Source organism: Microtus oregoni, unplaced genomic scaffold (genome assembly GCF_018167655.1).
Source record: "Microtus oregoni isolate MIOR12 unplaced genomic scaffold, Mior012 000023F_ref0000262, whole genome shotgun sequence".
In the NCBI taxonomy this organism is placed as follows: domain Eukaryota; kingdom Metazoa; phylum Chordata; class Mammalia; order Rodentia; family Cricetidae; genus Microtus; species Microtus oregoni.
In genome coordinates this window covers 29,727,679-29,749,854 of record NW_024543082.1, presented here as the reverse complement: position 1 = coordinate 29,749,854, position 22,176 = coordinate 29,727,679, and the positions used below count along the sequence as shown (strand labels likewise).

General features: G+C 46.4%; 1 protein-coding gene across 2 annotated transcripts in view; it reads right to left on the bottom strand.

The window, feature by feature from the left end:
• Fam3b (FAM3 metabolism regulating signaling molecule B) overlaps nt 1–2,042 on the bottom strand; it is a 28,030-nt gene extending 25,988 nt beyond the window's left edge. The window contains exon 1 of one of the 2 annotated variants that reach the window (XM_041673078.1): nt 1,915–2,042. In XM_041673078.1, the coding sequence (XP_041529012.1) occupies nt 1,915–1,933 (19 nt within the window). In that variant the 5' untranslated portion in view covers nt 1,934–2,042. The remainder of the gene's footprint in view (nt 1–1,914) is intronic. The other variant, XM_041673079.1, reaches the window with a different exon arrangement.
• Between the last annotated feature and the right edge of the window lie 20,134 nt (nt 2,043–22,176).

The window sequence follows — 22,176 nt, the reverse complement described above, 5'->3', positions numbered from 1 at the left end:
CTGTTACCTGAAGAACTGAACTGCTGTGGGGGTACCAAGCAGGGAGGCCAAATTTCTGTGCTGTCTGTCAGGACCTCAAAATGAAGCAGGGTGTGATTGATGACTGATGACAGAATTTTTTTTTTTTTGAGACAGGGTTCCTATGTAGCTTTGGAGCCTGTCCTGGAACTAGCATGTGTAGACCAGGCTGGCCTCGAACCCAGAGATCCGCCTGCCTCTGCCTCCCGAGTGCTAGGATTAAAGGCGTGCGCCACCACTGCCACCCAGCCCAATGACAGAATCTTTCAAGAAACAGGTAAATTAAAATGAGGTCATCTGGAAGAACTCTGGCCCAACATGACTGTGTCTTTTTGAAAAGAAGTGATTTGAAACAGACACACTTGCAGGGAGCACTTTGGTCCTGCTAATAGGTTTCCTCCAATTTGAGGAAGGACAAGCTGTTTGTCCCTGGTGCTTGCCCATGTGCATCTAAGTGCCTGGCCACCCCCATGCCTCTTAGACCTGGGAAGCTAAGAAGGCTGGGGCTGGAGTCATCTCTCAGTAGTCAGCTGGCTTTGGTGCCCACTGCCTCCCCCGTCCCATACATTGAGGCTTTTAGGCAGGAAATGCCGCTAAAACCCACCTTGCTAACACCCCAGTTGAGGGAGAAGGCACCCACCAGCAGGCCCCACAGAGACAGTATCATGGCAGCTTCCCAGGCCCAGTGAAAACAAATCTGCCTCTGGACAGATGAGCCCGTGACAGGGGCTACTCCAAGAACACTGCAAATCCTTAGCCCACCAAGGTGGGAGTAACACAGCCCCTCCTCCAACATCACATTTCCTGGGGGAAGCCGTGGATGGAAGGACCATATAGCTCTTATGTGAGTCGGACAGAGCGACCGCAAGCTTTCAGCTTCCTCTCTATGTAGCCAGGAAAATGTATTCCCATCATACCGTACAGAGATAGTGAAACCATTCTTCCAAAAGAACTAGAATAAAAGACAGTGCCCTGCATGAGGGATGGGCTCCATTTGCATTCACTTGTCAAGGACAGGGACGAGTTCTGAGAAACATCATTGTGAGAAGATCACAGAAATCAGTCACACAAAGTAAGGGGTTATGCTGTGACCGTACAATGTCACGCTGCCCTTGTTCACATGGGTGCACATAGGCACATGCACCTCCACCCACAGACACTCCAGGACACTGACTCCTCAAGTCAGTGCGGACAGTGAGGCAGAACCAGAAAAGAGGCCCGGTAAGAAGTCAAGGACAGTTCCCCGTCCTCAGCTTGCCGCGTGCACACACCTGCCGTGGCTCCCTAGCGCTCTCCCTAGGGGAGCTGGCTTCTTCACAGGAGAATGAGAAGGGGATGACAGAAAAGGCAGGCTCTGAAAGACTCAGGGACTGAGGAAAACAGCGATCTTCCTCCTCACTTTACTACCTTCCCAAGTCTCTCAGCAATGTTGAGTATTCTTAGAAAAGTAGAAACAGGCCTGTGAGAGCATGCCTGGGTGCTGTCAAGATCATCTCCCCTAGTAAGCCCTCAGCTTCACTGTGAGCAGCCAACCCCTTCCCAGATGTTCTGGCTCTAGGGCCTCCCACTCCGGTAGCCTGGTTCCTAGGGACTAAGCCACTTTGCTGACCCCTGCCTGTCCTCACTGGGTGTCTACTCTATAGGTAGGAGAGTACACAGGACCCCTCCCCGCTGGGTAATAAGAAGAGATGGAGGAAGAGGTAAGTAAGCCCTCAGAGAAATCTCAGCTCCCATCCTGCATCCCTCTGGATTCTTGTTCCCACCAGGATCCCACAAGAAGTGGTGTAGCCAGAGAGCCTTCACCCTTCTGCCTCAGCTTGGCAGTTAGGAGGAGGAAGGGGTGCCGTCCCCTACCACTAGGCAGGAACAAGTCTAGCTGCACTGGTTGGCACTCACCTGTAGCAACTGGACGCATCTTCCAGGAACTGCTCTCCTCCTACCTAGCGCTTGGCTGCAGTTCCCAGGAGCCTGTGGAGGCTGACCTACCCTGACTGGGCTGCCTGTAGATGGGACCGCCCTGTAGGCAGACAAGGGTAGGTCAGTTTCCAGGAAATGGGAGGACCCGTGGACCAGGCAGGTTGAAGGTGCAGCTGGCAGGCTGTGTAGGTGCTACACAGCTGTCAGCACCCTGGAGCTCCAGGGTCACCTGAAAAACAGGAGGCACTCCTTGTCCTGCTCGCCTGGGGCCGCAGACAAACGGAGGCCGGAGATGGGGTAATCAGAGAGATCACAGAAGGGTTTACAGCTAAGGGGAGACATGGTGCTCCTTAACCATCCCTGACCTTAAGGTACTATTTTACAAAGGGAAATGAAGTACAGTTTGGCTCAAGCCTTGTGAACACAGAGCTCCAGAGTGAAGCCCCCCTGCTCTGAATTTCAAGGCTCTATATTGTTTCCAAAGCAGTCACACTGCCCACTTGCTGTGGGTATGGCACACCATGGTGCCTAACCCCTACTTTCTCCTTTACTGATGGGATGCTTACTTTGGGGAAACGAGGTAAGAGGGAAGGTCCCCTAGGACATGTATATACAAGGACATGGGACTCACAGTGTCGGAGAATGGATAAAGGCTTCCTAGAAGGTTTCCCCACCCATCCACCTGAGTAGGCACAGTACTTTCTTACTGCCCAGAGTATATGTTCATTCCAAATGCCCATCAGGTTTTCACAGAAATTTTGACTCATTCTAGTAAGGGTGGTCTCGAGTCACTAAGGGAAGGTAAGACTCCAACAGCAGACGGTCACCCCAGTTCTGCTGCTGTAGGAATTCTACGCCACCTCTCTTCTTCCTCTTTCAAGAAGCCCAAAGACTGGAGCCACACAACACAGGGTGCCCTAGCATATGGGGACATCCCTCTACAATATTCTAGAAGAGAAAGAAGTTGTGTTGGCCATGACAATATGGTTAGTATTGAATGCCAAACTGGGAAGATCTAGATTCACCTAGAAGACAAATTTCTGGACATGTGTTTGAGGGCTTTTCTAGATTGGTTAATCAAAATAGGAGGACCTACCCTGGGAGTGGGTGGCATCATTCCGTGGTCTAGAGTCCTGAACTGAAGAAAACAGAGAAAGGTGTGCTGGGCACCAGCATTCATCTCCCTCTCATTCCCAACTGCAAATGTAACTGTCTTCACTCTCCTGCCACCAGGACTCCCCACCATGGACTATGAGCCAGAACAAACCCTTCTCTATTTTGCTCTTATTGCAAAGGTGTTCCTGAGACTTTCTGTGTTGTTGCACCCAAGGAGACAGAGGACACAGCCTGTTCACACCTGCTGTAGGCCTCCCAAATCAGAGGGACCAAATGACAGGGACCTTCAGTCAGGCTTCTTCCTGAAGACTCAAGTGTTGTCCCAGTCCCGAGCTGAGTACAATAGCTATATACTGCAGAACACACAGCGCTCTGTAGCACCAAAACCAGCCTCTACCTCTGCACATCAGCTTCAAATGACAAACCTGCGCCTTTATCATCACCTCGGTTCCATCTACCAAGAATCTCACCTCCACCTTCGCCTCACTTGACTTCAGCGGTGGGACTTTTATCTATAGGTTTGTCTTCATGCATTATAATTAGGGCTAAAAACACATAAAGGTAGCCTTCTTAGCCTTTGATTTTATTATTATGCGTACATGCCTACATGAGTTTATATGTGTAGGAGCCCTCAGAGATCAGAAGAGGACTTGAATCTCCTGGAACTGGAGTTATAGATGGTTGTGAGCTGCCATGTGGGTACTGGGAACTAACCAGCGTCATCTGCAAGAGTAACTAGTGCCCTTACCTACTGAGCCATCTCTCCAACACCCTTATCCTTTACAACAGCTAAGTTTGTATTACTGATCCCCAGAAATTGTTATCTCTCAGAGTTAAAGCTATGCCTAGGAAAAAAAATCATCTCTCACTCTTGTGTCCCATTGTGTTCCTTCTCTCTTCTCTTTCCTCTCTCTTGCCTTCCTCTTCCTCCTCCTCTTTTTTCTCTGTCACCAAAGGGTATGTGATCCAAAATTGAGTCTTTGCTCCATTAAGTTGATTCTCTCAGTGTTTTATTACAGTGATAAATACCTGACAAGCACAGCACTTGGGCCTATCATTACCTGTGTAAGAATCCTTTGTCCTCTGAGATTCTGGAGCAGCCAGAGACTTGGCTAAGTTGGAGGTGATTTCAATCGTTCTCTGCTGACCAGCTATGAAAAAAACAAAAGGCTCTCCATGTCCTTGAATTTGTATTTCAGGAACATGCAGTGTGGTGAAAGGGCTGAGTCTATAGAACTCTTCCAAACTAGAGGGGAGTACATTCATTTCTGTAGTCAAGAAGGGGGACACAGCCTAGACAGAGAATCCCAGTAAGAGGCAGAAGTAATTGTCTAGTTTCTAACCAGTGGGTTAAATGTCTCTTAGCACCAGGCACTGTTTCAACCCTGGAGACAGAGACATGGCATGTGGTGGTTTAAGACAAATGTCTCCTCTTAGTCTTTGGCATTTGAATACTTTGTTCCTGGCTGATGGTGCTGTTTGCAGAGCCTTAAAAAGTATAGCCTTGCTAGAGGGTGTATGTCCTTGGAGGCAGGTTTTCAGAGTGCGGTTTCCAGTTTGCTTTCTTGTTCAAGTTTTCTTGCAGTTCAAGACCCACTTCCCAGCTAGGCCAGTACTGGAGACAAAGGTTAGCTTCTAACAATAGCCTCTATGGGGTTCTCTGCTTGCATTTCCTTAATAATTAACTGTCCCCCCTATGCGGCTCTACTCTCTGCCTTGCATTCTTTCAGGGACAGTGAAAAGCAGCGGCATCTATCACAGGCTTTTGCAAGCTCTCTAAGATAACATTCTATTGTCCTATAACCAAAAGTCGTAAATGGAGCTCTCAGCGTCTGCTCCAGCTACCATGCCTACTGTCTGCTTCATCTGCTCTGCCATCATGGACTCTACCCCTCTTAAACTAGTCCAAATACACCCTTCCTTCCATGAGCTACCTTGGTCATAGTGTTTTATCATAGTAACAGAAAGTAACTAATAAAATGTGTGACATAGAACTGTTTCAGTTCTTGCACTGTGACTGGGGACATTTATGTCCTACAGTTCCAAACAGTTAATGGATCTCTGTGTCATCACCTCCATAGCCAGGAGGAAGGCAAATTCAGTTGAACTGCATCAGCATTCAGAATGGGCATGGAAGGTGCCTCTGTGTGTGGTGACAGTCTCTAGGGAGGAAGGCACCCCCCAACAGCAAAAGCTGCGCTCTAGGAGAAATCTGAACAGCACAGCAACTTAGAGTCTGCAAGAGGTTTTGTCCACAAGTGCTATGGAGCACAGGATCTCCTACCCTGGGGCACTAGAACTTGGTTACCCCTTCCTTTTGTATTTAGGCAGCTGGAGTACACTGAATCTCCTAGTAGTCCAGGACTGGTTAGCAGGAAGTTGAGTCTACAGACTCTTGGTCCCTCACAGAGTGTACCAGGGCCCTGTGACACATCCCCTGTGTTCTCTCTGAAGACAAATCCAAGTCAGGGTTCGTCATTAGGTCCTCAGTAGAAAAGGAAAGTTTCACAAGCTTCTATTGACCCTGCTTGAGATGCTGAGTGATGGCCATAATTTCTCTCTCCACTCTTCCTTAAGGACCTCCTGTGAACTGGGAGCCTGCACTGCTGAATGCAAACCTGGAATGTGGATTGCATGGTGTGTGAGGCACAGAGAACACCCAATGTCAGCACCTGGGCTCAGTTTCTCTGCTGCTGGCTCTTACTTAAAAAAAAAAAATTAAGTGTGTTTGTTTTTATGTGTGTGTGTGTGTGTGTGTATACACGTATGTGTGTGCAGGCATATGTGTGCCATGGTACATGTACAGAGGTCAGAGGACAGTCTCTATATTTTGGTCTCACTTTCCTCCTTGAGACAGGGTTTCTCTGCAGTAATGTAAGCCAGGCTAACAAGCCTCAGACTTCTGGAGATTCTCCTGTCTCTGCCTGGGATCCAGTCTCAGGTCATCAGGGTTGTGGGGCAAGTACTATTACCTGCTCAGCCATCTTCCCAACTCTAGGTCATTCTTTATAAAGAAACTCTTGTGGGCCTCGGGATCTGAAGCCAAGGATAAGTGCAAAACTGATGAACTGGACCTAGGTATTTTCAATGTGCAGCCTTAAGTTAGCTGCTGACCACGTAATCTTGGATTCTGGTTACTGAGGACCAAAGAGTCCAAGTCCAGGAATATAGAAATATAAAATTGGAAACCCAAGCACATTTTGGGTGAATAAAAATCAAGCTGGCAGCCAGTGTTAACCTTTAACACTTTCTGCCTTAAGAACAGACATCCTGGAAGTCACTGTGTACAGAGATAAACTTTTCACAATTGTCTCCTCCCTCCCAGCTTCCCAACTAGGCAGGTACTGGGGACAAAGGTTGGCTTCTAACTATTGCCTCTATGGAATCCTCCGCTTGTATTCCCTTAATTTTCAAACTGTCCCCCTATACGACTCCACTTTCTGCCTTGCATTCTTTCAGAGACAGTGAAAAGCAGCTGTGTCCACTGCAGGCTTTCACAAATGCTCTTAAGTTAACATCGTAATGTCCTATAACCAAACGCTGTAAAACTTAAAATGTAATGCGACTTTAAGCCTGACCACAAGGTTGTAAAAGCTCTTTGACGCACACCTGGTGCTTGATTTTATGATAAGAGGAGGCCCAAAGCCAGCCACCATGGCCACAGCTGCAGAAGCCCCATCTCTGGCTGCGGTCATAGCAATAGCTGATAAGCTGTGTGTGCCCCATGGTGATTTTATTTTCTTTTTCTGGAATAAAGCTTGCTTCTCATTTAGTAGACTTTGGCGGTCTGACCCTCCATTATTGTGGGACCCCTGGACCCAACAAAGACCACTTCAGAAGGTGCAGTGTTGATTGAGAGGGGAAACGTGAAACAATGCCAATTACAAGATGTGCCATCTTTAAGGCACCTCTCCGTGGACCATTGCTCCAACTAGCTCCCACCTTCCCCAGTCCCACCACCTTCCAAAGTCTATTCAGATTCTAAATCCATCAGTGGTTAGTGACAATTAGTTTAGAGCCATCATGCCCTAGTTGTTTCTGGAAACTTCTGGAGAAAAATGAAGAGGTAGGCTTTACTACTCTCCTAAGTACTTCACACTCCATTAAAACTAAAAATGGGCATTCACCATCCAAGGGACATAGGAGACAAAGTGCACGACATGAGATGCCTCCCCACCCCCGCCCCATAGTCTCGTATGCTTGAATATTTGGTCACCAGCTGAGGGCACTGTATTAGTTAGGGTTCCCATGACACCATGACCAAAAGTAACTTGAGGAGGAAAGGGTTCATTTCACCTCACAGCTTATAAGTCCATCTCTGAGGGAAGACAGGACAGGGACTCAGGGCAGGAACCTGAAGGCAGGAGCAGATGCAGAGGCCATGGGGGAGTGTTACTTACTGGTTTTCTCCTCGTGGCTCTTTCAGACTGTTTTATTATACAGTCCAGGAACACCTGCCCAGGGGTGGCACTGCCCATAACGGCCAGGGCCCTCCCACATCAATCACTAATTAAGAAAATATCCTACAGGCTTGCCTAAAGGAATCTTACAATGGCATTTTCTTAGCTGAGGATCCCTCCTCTCAGATGTCTTTAGCTTGTGTCAAATAGACATAAAACCATCCAGCACAGGTACAGTTTGGGGAGGAATGGAACCTTTGGGAGGTGTGACTTTGCTTGGGGAACTCACTGGAAGACAGGAATGAGGGTTTATAGCCACACTCCACCTCTTCTTACTCTCTGATTCATGTGTGTGAATAAAAATGTCATGAGCCAGCTTCCTGCTCCTACAGGCATGGATCCCTTTCCTGCCATTCTGGACTCAAACAAACGCTTTCTTCTTCAAGTTGGTTTGAGTCATGGTATTTGATCACAGAAACAGGGAAGTGACCCACACGTTTGGCCCGTCCAACAGAAAACATGTTTCTCAAAGGTACAAAAGAGTCTCAGGAAACAGAAAAATGCTTCTGGGAGCCTACAGGATTCCTAAAGTACACAGTGATTGAGTCTGACACACAGGTAATCTAGTTGGCATAAGGCTGCCGGAACCTCTTAATGCAAGAAATGCCAAGGAGAGAGGCTGACAGACTCAATCTCAATAGGCTGAGACCGCTTGTTTGAAATGAAGGTTGAGCTCATTTAGAGGGACTAGGGGGCATATATATATGTAGCTACTGGGAAATTATAGTTGTGTGTGTGTGTGTGTGTGTGTGTGTGTGTGTGTGGCTTAACTGGAACCAGGGTGGGATGTTTCTGATACCCTGGCATATTGTTTCTGCAAGTGAAGCTGAAGCATCAGGCTGGAGCCACGCAACTCGTTATGACTAGGGGACATACCCAGTACAGCCTGACTCAGCTCCTCAGGACTGGGTCACTACAGACTCCAGAATCGCGTCATCAGGCCAGGCACCTTCAGGTCCATGTCCTAACCTTTCTCCCTATAGAGAGTGGTGCTCGCCAACAGGGGTTGCTCTGCCAAAGGTCAAACCCCAGAAGGCCTCGTGTTAGCAGTTACAGAGGCTGCGACCAAAGGCAACTCCCTTCTTTTTTTTTTAATTAATTAATTTATTTATTAAAGATTTCTGTCTCTTCCCCGCCACCACCTCCCATTTCCCTCCCCCTCCCCCAATCAAGTACCCCTCCCTCGTCAGCCCAAAGAGCAATCAGGAGCTATGAAAGAATTCAAACCATCATGGCAGGAGAAAAGCAACTGAGAACTCCCCACAGGCCCCGCCCCCCACTCTCTCAGCAATGTCACGTGCAGCCACTCCAGTCCCAGATGTCACTGCCCATCTGTAACTGTCCCCAGTTGCTGCGACTCCACTTCACATTGTAGGCTGCCTGTCTGCTGTCATTCTTCCCAAACAGCCACCACAGTGGCCTCGAATGACAACCTCCCATGCCAAAACACTGTGCTTTCGAGGAAAGGCAGTTGGACATTGCCTGGAGGTGCTCACTCCCGCTCTGTGAAAGGTTCTGGAATCCTCTCCTGGGAGATGGCCTTCCCTGGTGTACCAGGTAAGGTCCTAGTCTGCCCTTGGGTTTCCAACAAGAGTACAGACAAGAACCAAGGCCCCCTGCACTTACCTTTCCCGCGTTTGGGGTTCCTAAGAGTGAAGAGAGATTAGGGAACCCACAGAGTGAGACCCAGAAGGAGAGACTGGCTCTGTCTCTCATAAGCATTCCCTGCGTGAGAAAGCCCCAGCACTGCCCGGGGCCTCTGATGTAGCCTTCCCCTGACTCCCACCTTCCTCCTCCCCTGGAACCCTCGGTCCTCTCACCATGTTGATGGCTCCAGCCTCTACTGACCCGGGACAGCCTCGCCCCTGCCATGTGCCCAGGCCAGCCGGCTCCCCTGAGCTCTGCCAAGCTCCGCCCTGTGTTCCTATTGCCCCACAGCGCCCCCTGTCCTTCCCCACTCTCTGCACCGTGCGCTGCCTCTTCCGCCTTGAGAACTGTGGGGCCTACACTGTGGGGATCCCTTGGTAAGGGATCCTGCAACCTGCAAGGACCTATCCGTGTGGTGGCCAGGCTCTAGGACAGGTTACTCAGGTCGGCAAAACTTCACCCTAACAGGGAAGCTGCCCTAGGGTATGAAAAGCCAGAAGAACTATCCTTCCCTGAATGTAGGGGCAGGCATTCTGTCTTCTGGGGGCCTGAAAGGTCCCTTCCAGTACTCTGGGAGCCGCCGCCCACTTCTAAACGCTTTGCTCCAGTCAGGCTCCACACCTCTTCTGATGTCCTGGGGCCCCTTATGTTTAGGAATCTAGGCTGCAGCACTTTTAAATTAATTTCCACATGTTCATGCTTCAGGGAAAGCACCCAGCATCCTGCCCTCTCACCCACGCAGGACAGCACTTCGTGTCCTTGTTAAAAAGCAGGGCTTAAGGACAACTTCCTGGCCAGGTGCGTCTACAGATGTATGGCCTTCCGGAAGCTGAATTTCTCTGCGTGCCACCCAGAGATCGAGTCCACGCAGAATAAATTCCACATCCCAGCAGGATCTGAAGCTGGAGGATTAGGAATTCAAGGTCATCTTCGACTACAAAGTGAGTTCAGGGCCTGCCTGGGCTGCTTGTAAGGGTGTCTTTAAAAAAAAAAAATCCCTGGAGGACTTGCTGCCATCCGTGATGCAGATATGGTAAGAAAGATACAGATTGAGTCCTCTGCCACCTCTGTGCTCCGAAAGATACAGACTGAATCCCCCTCCATCTCTCTGCCCCATATACTAGGGACCAGACAGAACCAGGATGCCTTGCCTCCACCTGAGCCGAACACTGGGTCTTCAGGCTGTTCCACACTGGGTTTTGTGTTAGCAAAACTTTACACTGTAAGATTATAAGTAAGATTAAAAATCCTCTGACACTCCCTCTCAGACTCAAATAGTGGTGTGTGTGTGTGTGTTCATGCATGCATGTGTAGGCCAGAGGCTGACATCCAATGTCTTCCTCTACTGCTTTCTGAGACAAGGTGTAGACAGAAGTTTCCATCTTGTCCAGTCCCATAGCCACCCAATCCCAAATAAACACACAGAGGCTTATATTGGTTATAAACTGTTTGGCCTATTGATCAGGCTTATAACTAACTAGCGCTTGCAACTTAAAGTAGCCCATAATTCTTATCTATGTTTAACAACATGGCTTGGTACCTTTTCTCAGTAAGGCATTCTCATCTTGCTTCTTCTGTCTGACTGGTGACTGCATCTCTGCCTTTCCTCTTCCTGGAATTCTAGTCTGGTTGTCCCACCTATACTTCCTGCCTGACTACTGGCCAATCAGTGTTTTATTAAATCAATATAATTGACAAATCTTAACAGCGTACAAGAGCATTATCCCACAGCAATAAGGTCGCTCTCTCACTGAACCCAGAGCTCACCATTGCTGGCCGGCAAACCTCTGAGATCAGCTTGCTCATCTACCCCCAGCACTGATTTCACAAAAGTGGCTTTAAATAGGCCCTAGGGATCCTAACTCAGGTCCTCATGGTTGTGTATCAAAGACTTCATTGTGTGAGGATTCAACTCAGGGTGACTCTAAAGTATGGGCAGAATGAGGCCCTGCTCAGTTAGCATGCAGTGTTGACACCTTGCACACTGATGGGTCATTCTTTGCTGAGGAGCTTCTCTGTGCCAAACAGCAATCCCATCTCTGTGCACTTGATGGCCAGTGCCACTGCCTTGCTGTGAAACATGGTTCAGGTAGCAAATACTCCAGGTTGAGCACTCCTAAGGTTAACAATGGGAGTAGAAAGGAAAGAGCCTCCCTGAGTCTACAACAGGCAAGGGAAAGGCCTGAGATCAGCTCTGCCCGGCACTCCTAGAACAGTGGGTTGTCCTTTTGTACCCTACTAGGATCCACTTTAACTAGATCCCTGGGAATATATGTGCTAAGTGCCTGTTCTCCACCCGCATTCCAATAGTGTGTGTCATATGTCAGGGGAAAGGACCCTAGAAAGGCCTTTTGCTTTGTTTGAACTGGAGGACTCTTGATTCATGGAAGCTGAGCCTGGTAGCACTGGAAGCAGGATAGCCAGGGAGAGGTTTAAGGAAACCTAAGTTAGGCATAGTTGGAGAGACTGAGGTAGGCAGTGAGGCTGATTGAGGGACACCTTAGTGTTTGTCCTCATAGGGAGCTAGGGTAATGAGCTAGCTTCTGTCACAGAGACGGCCCATGCTTAGGATATCATGCCCTCTGAACCGTGCAACTGACTTCCATGCCAGCTGTGTAGGGTAAGTGAAAGAAGAAAATCATAGACTACACAGCTCTCGAACTTCAGGTGGGTTGTCTTCTGACACAGGGCAGGTAGGGACAGAGGCCAGGCATGGTGACTGCCTGCCACCTTGTTTTCTGGAGATAACAGCAATGGAGTTTCCTCTGTGGTAGCCATTGAGCAGAAGCTGGGAGAGCAGACAGTGGGAACACTGTGAAAATAGGCTATAGCAATGTTAAGTGGGGATGGTGGGCCTGGAGTATCTGTCTCTGCCCATCCCTTGCCTCTCAGAACTCTCCTGTTTTCTGCCCTTCACATCTCCTCAGCATCACATAGCATGTCAAATGTTCCCTGGTCCCTTCTCGCTGGTCTTAAGTTCCCTTTGGGTCTTTGGTTTAGAATGACCAGGCCCCAGTCCAGGCTTGGGTCCACAAATATTTGTGGTGTGACTAAATGAGTTGGCAAACAGGCTAAGAGTCCGGTTTCTTTTAACAGGAAACGAAGGGCCCACCTCTTTTTTCTTCCCCTTCCTCTGACAGTTGATTTTGTGCCAATTTACCTGCTTTTCAAAGAGTGACTCTAAATCTACCTGATAAGTAGCCTCAGTGACTGTGTAGCTAGGGCTCCATTCTATTACTGGAATTCATCCTCTGCCAAAATATGCCTGGCTTGTTCTGGTCAGTGCCCCCATGGCACCACCCTCCGCTCTTGAAAATGATGCCTACAGCACCAACAAACACAAAATCTTGTAAAGAGAATAAGCAGATGCCTCCCAAATCACCAGGGTTTTTAACTGATCATTGTAATACAACCAGTGCCCACTGTGGATACCCTGCCTAGAAAAGCATCCCAGAAGGCACTGAGCTGATGTCGCCTCCGAGGGATGTGCATGCTGAGTGGGCTGAAGCCTCATGGGAAAGGACCATGAAAACAAGGGTTGAGCTAACTTATATGCTGAGCAGGTCCCCAATGCTACACTAACAATCTAAATAGAGATTGAACATTGCACTGGTGCTGGGTGGTGTCTGAGGGTTCTGTTCTTTACCACCTTGTGCAAGTCATTTCCCAGCATGACTTAGAACTGGTTCTGGCTAAATTGTAGAGTTACCCTAATATCTTCCTTCTACACCACATCCACGTCATGCCAGACACTCTTACAACACCGGTGGGGCAATTTAGCAGCCCACAGCAGCTGGGCCAGGATAGTCTCATTCATTCAAGTTGCTCGGACCCTGGCTTGCTGGTGATGATAGGGCAGTAACTCCCAACCCTATGCGCAGCGCTAGACTCCAGGGAACATGAAGACAGGAAGGTGGCAAATGTATAGTGAGAGGTAGAGTCAGGTTAGCCTGTGATGCTTGAATTTGGGTCTTCTGTGGACCGAGGCTGTTAAGGCAAGTGTTTATATCAGAGTGACACAGCCAGGGATGGAATCAAAGTGAAGGCAAGAAGAAAGCCAATTCAAGAATTCAAAAGACGGGTTATCAAAACAAGCTGTGTAAGAGTAGAAAGCTTTGAGTTGTTGAGGAAGCAGAAGAAATTAATAACCAATACAGAGCAAGGCATGGAGAGGTCGGAAAGACTCTGGTTCCAGCCTTTGTGTAAAGGCAGAAGGCCATCCGTCCATCAAGGTAGACAATGAAGTAGACTCGAGGGGAGATAGGGAGAGATGATAATTGGGCTGGCCTGAAGGAAAGAAATATCCACCAAGTACCCAGACCACAGGCCATGTCAACTAGCCTATGTTACAGCAAGAAGATAACCTCCGTTCCAATTACTGCACACAGTAGCTATGATCAAAATCAGAATAAGAGGGAATTACTTCTTGAAAGGATCAGAAACCTGTATAAACTCCTTGGGGTCAAAGGAATTAAACAGGAAAATTAGAAAATGTTTTAAAAATGGTGAGGCATGACATGTCAGAATATATGAAATGCAATTAAATTAATGTTCACAACAACACAAGACAGGAGGGAAATTCCTTCCCATTTATAATAAGAATAAAAACTAGGGGCTGGAGAGAAAGTGCTTGCTGCTTTTCCTGAGGACATTGGGTTCTGTTCCCAGCACCCACATCAGGCAGCTCATAACTGAATTGAGTTCCAGAGGACCCAGCACTCCTCTTCTGGGGTCCGTGGGCAAAAGGTACACACTCCTCACATCTGGTCAACTGGTGAAGTGACTTTTCTATAAACCAACTGGTGCTGTGGGACCATGGCCTGTATCCTGTCAATTATATCTTAAATAAACGCTGATTGGCCAGTAGCCAGGCAGGAAGTATAGGCAGGACAACCAGACAAGAAGTAGAGGTGGGTCAAGGAGAACAGGAGAATTCTGAGAAGAGGAAAGCCCATTCCTCTGCAGTTGTGACTCTGCCACAGAAGAAGCAAGAAGTGACTGCCTCGCTGAATAAGATGCTGAGCCATGTGGCTATCATAGACAAGAACAATGGGCTAATATAAGTTATAAGAGTTAATAAGAAGCCTGAGATAATGGGTAATGGGCCAATCAGTTTATAACTAATGTAGACCTCTGTGTAATTTCTTTGTGACTTAACAATTGTGGGAACCGGGCAGGACAGAAAACCTCAGACAACAAACTGGCATATAGTTGGCCAGCTTGGTAGCAGCAATGTCTCCAGACTGACAGTTTCAGCTATGCCAAGTCCAGTTGCAGCCCTCAGAATGGCAAGTTCTCATTGTGCATCAGGCCCAGTGAGCTCACTGTTTAAGAGAAAATGGTTCTAAGGCTGTACATAATCAAACTTGGGGAGCTGAGTTCCCCCACGATGGCTTTGGTTTACTGGGCTTCAGCAGCTGGCTGAAGTGGGAAGGCCTATGTTTCTGGGAATCTGTAGAAGTTGGCCAGAAGTTAAATAACAATAGGTTTTTGATGATTAGTGATGTGGGAGTCCCCTATGTATGCTGTGAGTATGTTCTATTGTCATAGGTCAATAAAGAAGCTGCTTTGGACCTAAACAGAGAACTCTCAACAGAGGAATCTAAAATGGCTGACAGACACTTAAGAAAATGCTCAACACCCTTAGCCATCAGAGAAATACAAATCAAAACAACTCTGAGATTCCATCTTACACTTGTCAGAATGGACAAGATAAAAAACACTGATGACAACTTATGCTGGACAGTATGTGGGTTAAAGAGAACACTCCTCAATTGCTGGTGATAGTGAAAACTGGTACAGCCCCTTTGGATATCAGTATGGCGATTTCTCAGAAGACCCAGCAATACCACTTTGGGGTATATACCCAGAGGACACTCAATCGTACTAGAAGGATGTGCTCAACTATGTTCATAGCAGCATTGTTTGTCACAGCCCAAACCTGGAAACAACCTAAATGTCCCTCAGCACAGAACAAAGCAACTGGCAAACTGTCAATATAAGCAGAACTGTCTTTAAAATTTCTTGCTTCGTGGAAAAGTCTGCCAGAAACTACAGGCCTGTAGACTGAAGAGGGATGTCCCAATGTTACAGAAGAACTTTGGGTGAGTGTCCAGACAGCGAGATAACTATCAATTCTACAGTTTTGGAAATTGCTTACAATGAACTTCCTGTTAATTAGGTAATATTATATCCTTCTGGAGTCTTTGATGGAGTTGAAGAAAGATTAGATATAAAACTTAAGACTTACAAAGAGAGGATAGATGATAGAGTATTTTCCTTAATTTGCCGAATGTAAATGGACTAAATATTGTAACTATGATTTTTGGTTGATAACTGTTTTGTTTTATGTAATCTTTCTATGTTAAAGCTAAAACTTTCCTTTTTTTCTTTAGACAGAAAAGGGGAGGTGATATCAGATTTGATGTGGGACAATGGTCTGTATTCTGTCAATTATATTTTAAATAAACACTGATTGGCCAGTAGCCAGGCAGGAAGTATAGGTAGGACAAGCAGACAGGAAGTAGAGGCAGGTCAAAGAGAACAGGAGAGTTCTGGGAAGAAGGAAGTCCTAGACTATACTGGTGACCCAGGCACAGAAGCAAGATGTGACTGCCTTACTGAATAAGGTACTGAGCCACTTGGCTAACACAGATAAGAATAATGGGTTAATATAAGTTATAAAAGTTAATAAGAAGCCTGAGCTAATGGGCCAATCAGTTTATGATTAATGTAGACCTCTGTGTGATTTCCTTGGGACTTAATGACTGGGGAAACTGGGCAGGACAGAAACCACAGACAACAGGGATTCCCCACTGTATGCTGTAAATATGTTTTATTAACATTGATTAATAAAGAAGCTACTTTGGCCTGTGACAGGGCAGAATAGAGGTAGGCAGGAAAACTAAACTGAATGCGGGGAGAAAGAAGGCAGAGTCAAAGAGACAGATGCCCCAGAACCTTACCAGTAAACCACGAGCCTCGTGGTAAAATATTAAATAATAGAAATGGGTTAATTTAAGATGTAAGAGCTAGCAAGACATACTCTTAAGCTATTGGCCAAACAGTATTTCAATTAATATAGTTTCTGTGTAATTGTTCATAGTCGGGAGGAAAACAAACCAGCAGTCTCTGCCTACAGATCAGAACATACTTATATCCTCATGTATGTTTCCAGAGAACAGAGTGAGCTGTATTAGTGGAGAAGTAGTTACATCTGGATATTAAAACATGGGGACCTTCCAAGTCCATATTTTTTGGGGAATTTGAAGGGTGGCATCCCAAAAGCAGGAATTATACTTCTTTAATTTAGTGTCTGTTGATGTGGTAGATGTAATGACCTAAAGTAACTTGAGAAGAAAGGGTTTATTTGGCTTACAGGTCCCGATCACAGTCACTGAGGGAAGGCAGGGCAGGAACTCAAGGCAGGAAACATCCGTAAACAGGAGCTGAAGCAGAGGCAGTGGAGGAATGCTGCTTTCTGGCTTTCTCTCCATGGCTTGCTCAGCTTACCCAATGATCCTGACCAAGATCTTTGTGGTCCTACTGATCACTGATGCATCATTGTGTCAACTCCAAACGTCCACACCAGGTAGTGTGACAAGTCATCAGAATGCTATCAAATTTATCCAGCCCCCCCCCCAAGTGACACCAGGCTTCTTTTTTTTTTCTTCCAGCATGGACTTTCTGGAGAAAATCCAATCTCTTGGAGTCCATTGTCTCACTGTCTGATGTTCCAAGGGAGGGGACACCAGTGTCTCTTTAGAATGCTATGACCAAAAGAAAGTTGGAGAGAAAAGGATTTATTTGGTCTATATGTTATCAGAGTTTATTAGCACTGAAGGAAGTCAAGACAAGAGCACAAACAGGAAACCAAAGCAGTAACCAAGCAGGATTGCTGAATACTGGCTCATTTTTAGCTGGCTTTGTTTTTTTGTTGGCTTTTTGTTTTGTTTGTTTTTGTTTTTCTGTAGCCTTGAAGCCTGTCCTGGAACTTGCCCTGTAGACCAGGCTGACCTCACACTCACAGAGATCCTCTGCCTCTGCCTCCCGAGTGCTAGGATTAATGGCATGCGCGACCACCACCTGGTCTAGCTGGCTTTCTTATTCAGTCCAGGCTCACTTGCCTAGGGATGGTACTCCCTAAGGTGGGCTGGCATTACATCAATTATGAATCAAAAATTATCTCACTGGACAGTGGTGGTACATGGCTTTAATCACAGCAGTCAAGAGGCAGAGGCAAGTAGATCTCAGAGTTGGAAGCCAGGACCTGGTTTACAAAGCAAGTTCCAGAGCTACACAGAGAAATCCTATCTAAAAAACCTAAAAGAAACATGAGGAGAAGGAGGAGAAGAAGGAGAAGAGGGAGGAAGACATAAGCATAGACCAATCTGAGCAAGAAAATTCATTTTTTTTCTGGTTTTTGTCTTTTCCAGACAGTTTTTTTTTCTGTGTAGTTCTGGTTGTTATAAACTCACTCTGTAAACCAGGCTGACGTCAAACTCAGAGATCCACCTGCCTCTGCCTCCCAAGTGCTGAGATTAAAGTGTGGGACCCTCACCCCTTATTCTCAAAGGGGCAAGAAGGAATTTCCTAGCAGAATGTTTTCCCAGGAAGATAGTGGCCTTCCCCTCTCCCACTCAGGAGATTCCAAGCACAATGTCACTTAGCTCAGCCCAGCCAGCCACCTGGTACAGGCTGATAAAAATGGCCTAATGATGGAGGAAGGTCATTGGCTAATAAAGGAACTGCCTTGGCCCATTTTATTGGTTAGAAGATAGGTGGGAGGAGTAAACAGAACAGAACGCTGGGAGGAAGAGGAAGTGAGCTCAGATTCCACAGCTCTCCTCTCGGGAGCAGATGCCTGAGAGAGACGCCATGCCCCACTCCCGGGCAGACACACGCCATGAAGCTCCGACCCAGGTTGGACTAGGCTAGAATCTTCCCGGTAAGACCGGTTCTCACAGATTATTAGAGATGGGTTGATCGGGATATCAGAATTAGCCATAAGGGCTAGAGCTTAAAGGGCCAAGCAGTGTTTAAATGAATACAGTTTGTGTGTTGTTATTTCGGGGCATAAGCTAGCCAGGCTGCCGGGGTGCTGGGGATGCAGCCCTGCCGCTCATATTACTACAGCCTAACTCAAGAACAGTGGCCTTGCTCTAAAAACAAGGACAAAGCTAACTTAACAGAATGGGAGGGAGCAAAAGTCCTTGTACCTGTGCCAAAGCATCTTCAAAGATTCTCTTTGTAGTTATGCCTTTAAAAGCTTACCCCACAGAGGAGATACAACTCCTTTCTACCTTGTTGTAACGGGGATGGAGATGAGTTCCAAACATGTTTGTATTTTGCTGATTAAACTTTTCTTATTACAGTCTGGGCCTCTCTGGTGGTCTCTCTCTGGGGGTCTCAATCTGGGCACAACAAAAGGTATGTGCCATTGCTTCCAGTAGCAAAACAATTCTTACTCAGTGACTTTATTTTTTTTTATTTTTTTAATTTATTTATTTATTAAGGATTTCTGCCTCCTCCCCGCAACCACTTCCCATTTCCCTCCCCCTCCCCCGATCAAGTCCCACTCCCTCATCTGCTCGAAGAGCAATCAGAGTTCCCTGACCTGTGGGAAGCCCAAGGACTGCCCACCTCTATCCAGGTCTAGTAAGGTGAGCATCCAAACTGCCTAGGCTCCCACAAAGCCAGTACGTGCAGTAGGATCAAAAACCCACTGCCATTGTTCTTGAGTTCTCAGTATTCCTCATTGTCCGCTATGTTCAGCTAGTCCGGATTTATCCCATGCTTTTTCAGACCTAGGCCAGCTGCCCTTGGTGAGTTCCCGATAGAACATCCCCATTGTCTCAGTGTGTGGGTGCACCCCTCGTGGTCCTGAGTTCCTTGTTCGTGCTCCGTCTCCTTCTGCTCCTGATTTGGACCTTGAGATTTCTGTCCGGTGCTCCCATATGGGTCTCTGTCTCTGTCTCCTTTCATCGCCTGATGAAGGTTAATATTCATGAGGATGCCTATGTGTTTGTCTTTGGATTCACCTTCTTATTTAGCTTCTCTAGGAACATGAATTATAAGCTCAATGTCCTTTATTTATGGCTAGAAACCAAATATGAGTGAGTACATCCCATGTTCCTCTTTTTGGGTCTGGCTTACCTCACTCAGGATAGTGTTTTCTATTTCCATCCATTTGTATGCAAAATTCAAGAAGTCCTTGTTTTTTACTGCTGAGTAATACTCTACTATGTATATATTCCATACTTTCTTCATCCATTCTTCCGTTAAAGGGCATTAGATTATTTCATTTCTCTTGGGTTTTACTTTGTCTGCTCTACAGACACCTTCAACATGGTACTTCCACTACATCGTGAGACTCACCCAGGGACTGAGCACCCACAGGCCATTCGAAATACAACCAGTGTCCCTCTTTCTTCCTCAGTGTTTCTCCCTGAAGGAAACAATGATTTCAGTAGCCATGGGACTAGGATCTGGGGGGAGGAAGCAGCCTTCACTGAGCAGAGAAAAGACTTGCCAGCACTCTGATCCATAATTCTCCACCACCCAGTGTTGACAGAGGTTTCTATCTGCCCGGTTCTGCAGTCATTCAGTCCCAAGAAAACACATGGAGGCCTACATTAATCATAAACTGGTTGGCCTATTAGCTTAGGCTTCTTATTTATTAACTCTTAATTCTTGTCTGTGTTAGCCATGTGACTTGGTACCTTTATCAGTGAGACATTCTCATCTTGCTTGCTTCTGTGTCTGGGTGACAACTGCAGACTTAGCCTTTCCTCTTCCAAGAATTCTCCTCTTCTGGTCACCCTGATAAAATTCCCTAAATAGTTTTTATAAATGTTTGTTTACGTTTAAAGGGGGATATGCTATAGATATGAATGCTTTGCACTGATATGGACCTTATTCTACTGATACAAATTTTAAGCCAATTTTGTTAGATACTGACACCTGGAATTCCAGAGGTTTACCAGTTGAACCCTTAAAGCCAAAGGCCTGAGACTCTTAGCCTTGAGACCAGTGGTCTAGGGCGTTCAGACCTGGAGGCCTGTTTCTGCAGGTACTAATGGCAGGGGTTCACTATGCTGGGATCTCATGGTGGGGATTTACTGTTGTTTGTGAAAACATGGCTTATTCTCTGGGCATAGAGGCACACAGGCACCAATACTGCCGCTCCTGAACGGCAATGTGGGAACTTTCAGCTCATTAATTGTGAGGGACGAAGGCCCATAGTCCACATTGTCTGGTCAGGGAATCTAGCCACTTACTTACAAGGCACAATTTGCACCTACCACTCAGGAGGGGATTGCTTGGCTCTTTTGAACCAAAGCAAACACAGCACCACCTCAACAGGTGCCTGGATGTGCTAATGTTGCTCTGCTCCTTCTGTTGTAAATTAGGAGGTCACCTGGGGAAGAGGTGTTTTCAGTCTACATGACAAAATAGACAGAGGCAAGATGTGACCTAAGTCATTCCTCCTCCCCCCACTATCTAGGAAACAGAGTGCTAATGAAGTTTTTTGTTAAACTTCCCTCTCAGTTTACATAGATAGAAAAGCTGTTTGGAAGTAAGTGTGGGTGATTTCAGGATTTGAATGATCACTGAAACTCCCACCCAATACTGTCAGGTGAATTGTGTCTTTATTCCCATTCCTCCCCTCTGGTATGAGAAACATTTTATGTTGGTGCTGGACCCCTACATAATCGTGCTGCAATGTGAGGCTGATTGGTGAACCACAAAAAACACAGAAGAGTGATCAAACGTACAGAGGAGAATATGAGGAACCCACGAAAAAACTGCACCACAGGTGGATAGGTGAGTAAGGAGTGATCAGAAATAAACAGTAGTATTTTAAAAAGCAAAAGAGAGGCGGGAAAATTTAAAATCACGAGTAAAGCTGTATATAAATATAAATGTGGGACAAGGAAATGGGCAGACACCAGAGAGCCTGTAAATGTGCCAGCCGCCCCAAACACTGGTCTCTGATGGAACTTTTAAATTTAGAAAGCATGGGCTGTGCCCAAGCAGAACAAATAATGAGGGACAGGCACTGCCTGATCCCTAGTACAGCAGCAAGGCCAAGCCAAACAGCGGATCAGGGGAGCATGTCCTGCCCCTGCCGTGCATGGCCTGTTTCCAGCTAGGAGCTGAAAGGCAAGTATGCAAAATAGGTAGCCCAGAGCAGGGCAGCTTCAGGTCAGCCTAGGGTCTGCAAAAATGTAAAGCAAGTTAAACATGATTCCTTTTTCCATTTCACATTTCTTACTTCTTGGTCAAAAATCTGGTGTTGGTAGGCATGTGGAGTGATATCCAAGGACTTTGATTCAGTTTCTTTGGTCTTCATATCTGTTTTTATGCCAATATCAGGCTGTTGTCAGTACTGTGGCTCTGTAGTAGAGTTTGAAGTCAGAGATTGGAATGTATTTAAAAGTTTTTTCATGATACAGGGTTGTTTAGGCTATCCCAAGTTTTTGTTCCTCCATATGAAGTTAAGTATTGTTCTCTCGAGGTCTGTAAAAAATTTTGCGGTGATTTTGCATTGAATCTATAGACAGCTTTTGGTAAGATTTGCCATTTGTTGTTATGTAAATCCTACCTACCCAAGAATGTAGAGATTTTTCCATTTTCTGGTGTCTTAATTTCTTTCTTCAAAGATCTAAAGTTCTTGTCCTACAGGTTTTTCCATTTGTTTGGTTAAAGTTACTCCAAGATATTTTATGGTATTTGTAGCTATTGTAAAATGTGATGTTTCCCTGATTTCTATCTCAACTCATTTATCATCTGTATAAAAGAGGAGCATTCAGGTTGTTTCCAGGTTCTGGCTATGACAAATAATTCTGCTATGAACACAGTTGAGCACATGTCCTTGTGGTATGATTCAGCATTCTTTGTGTCTATACCTAAAAATGATATTGTTGAGTCTTAAGGGAGATTGTTGCCTAATTTCCTGAGAAATCGCCATCCTGGTATCCAAAGTGGCTGCGCCAGTTTGCACTCCTATCAGCTG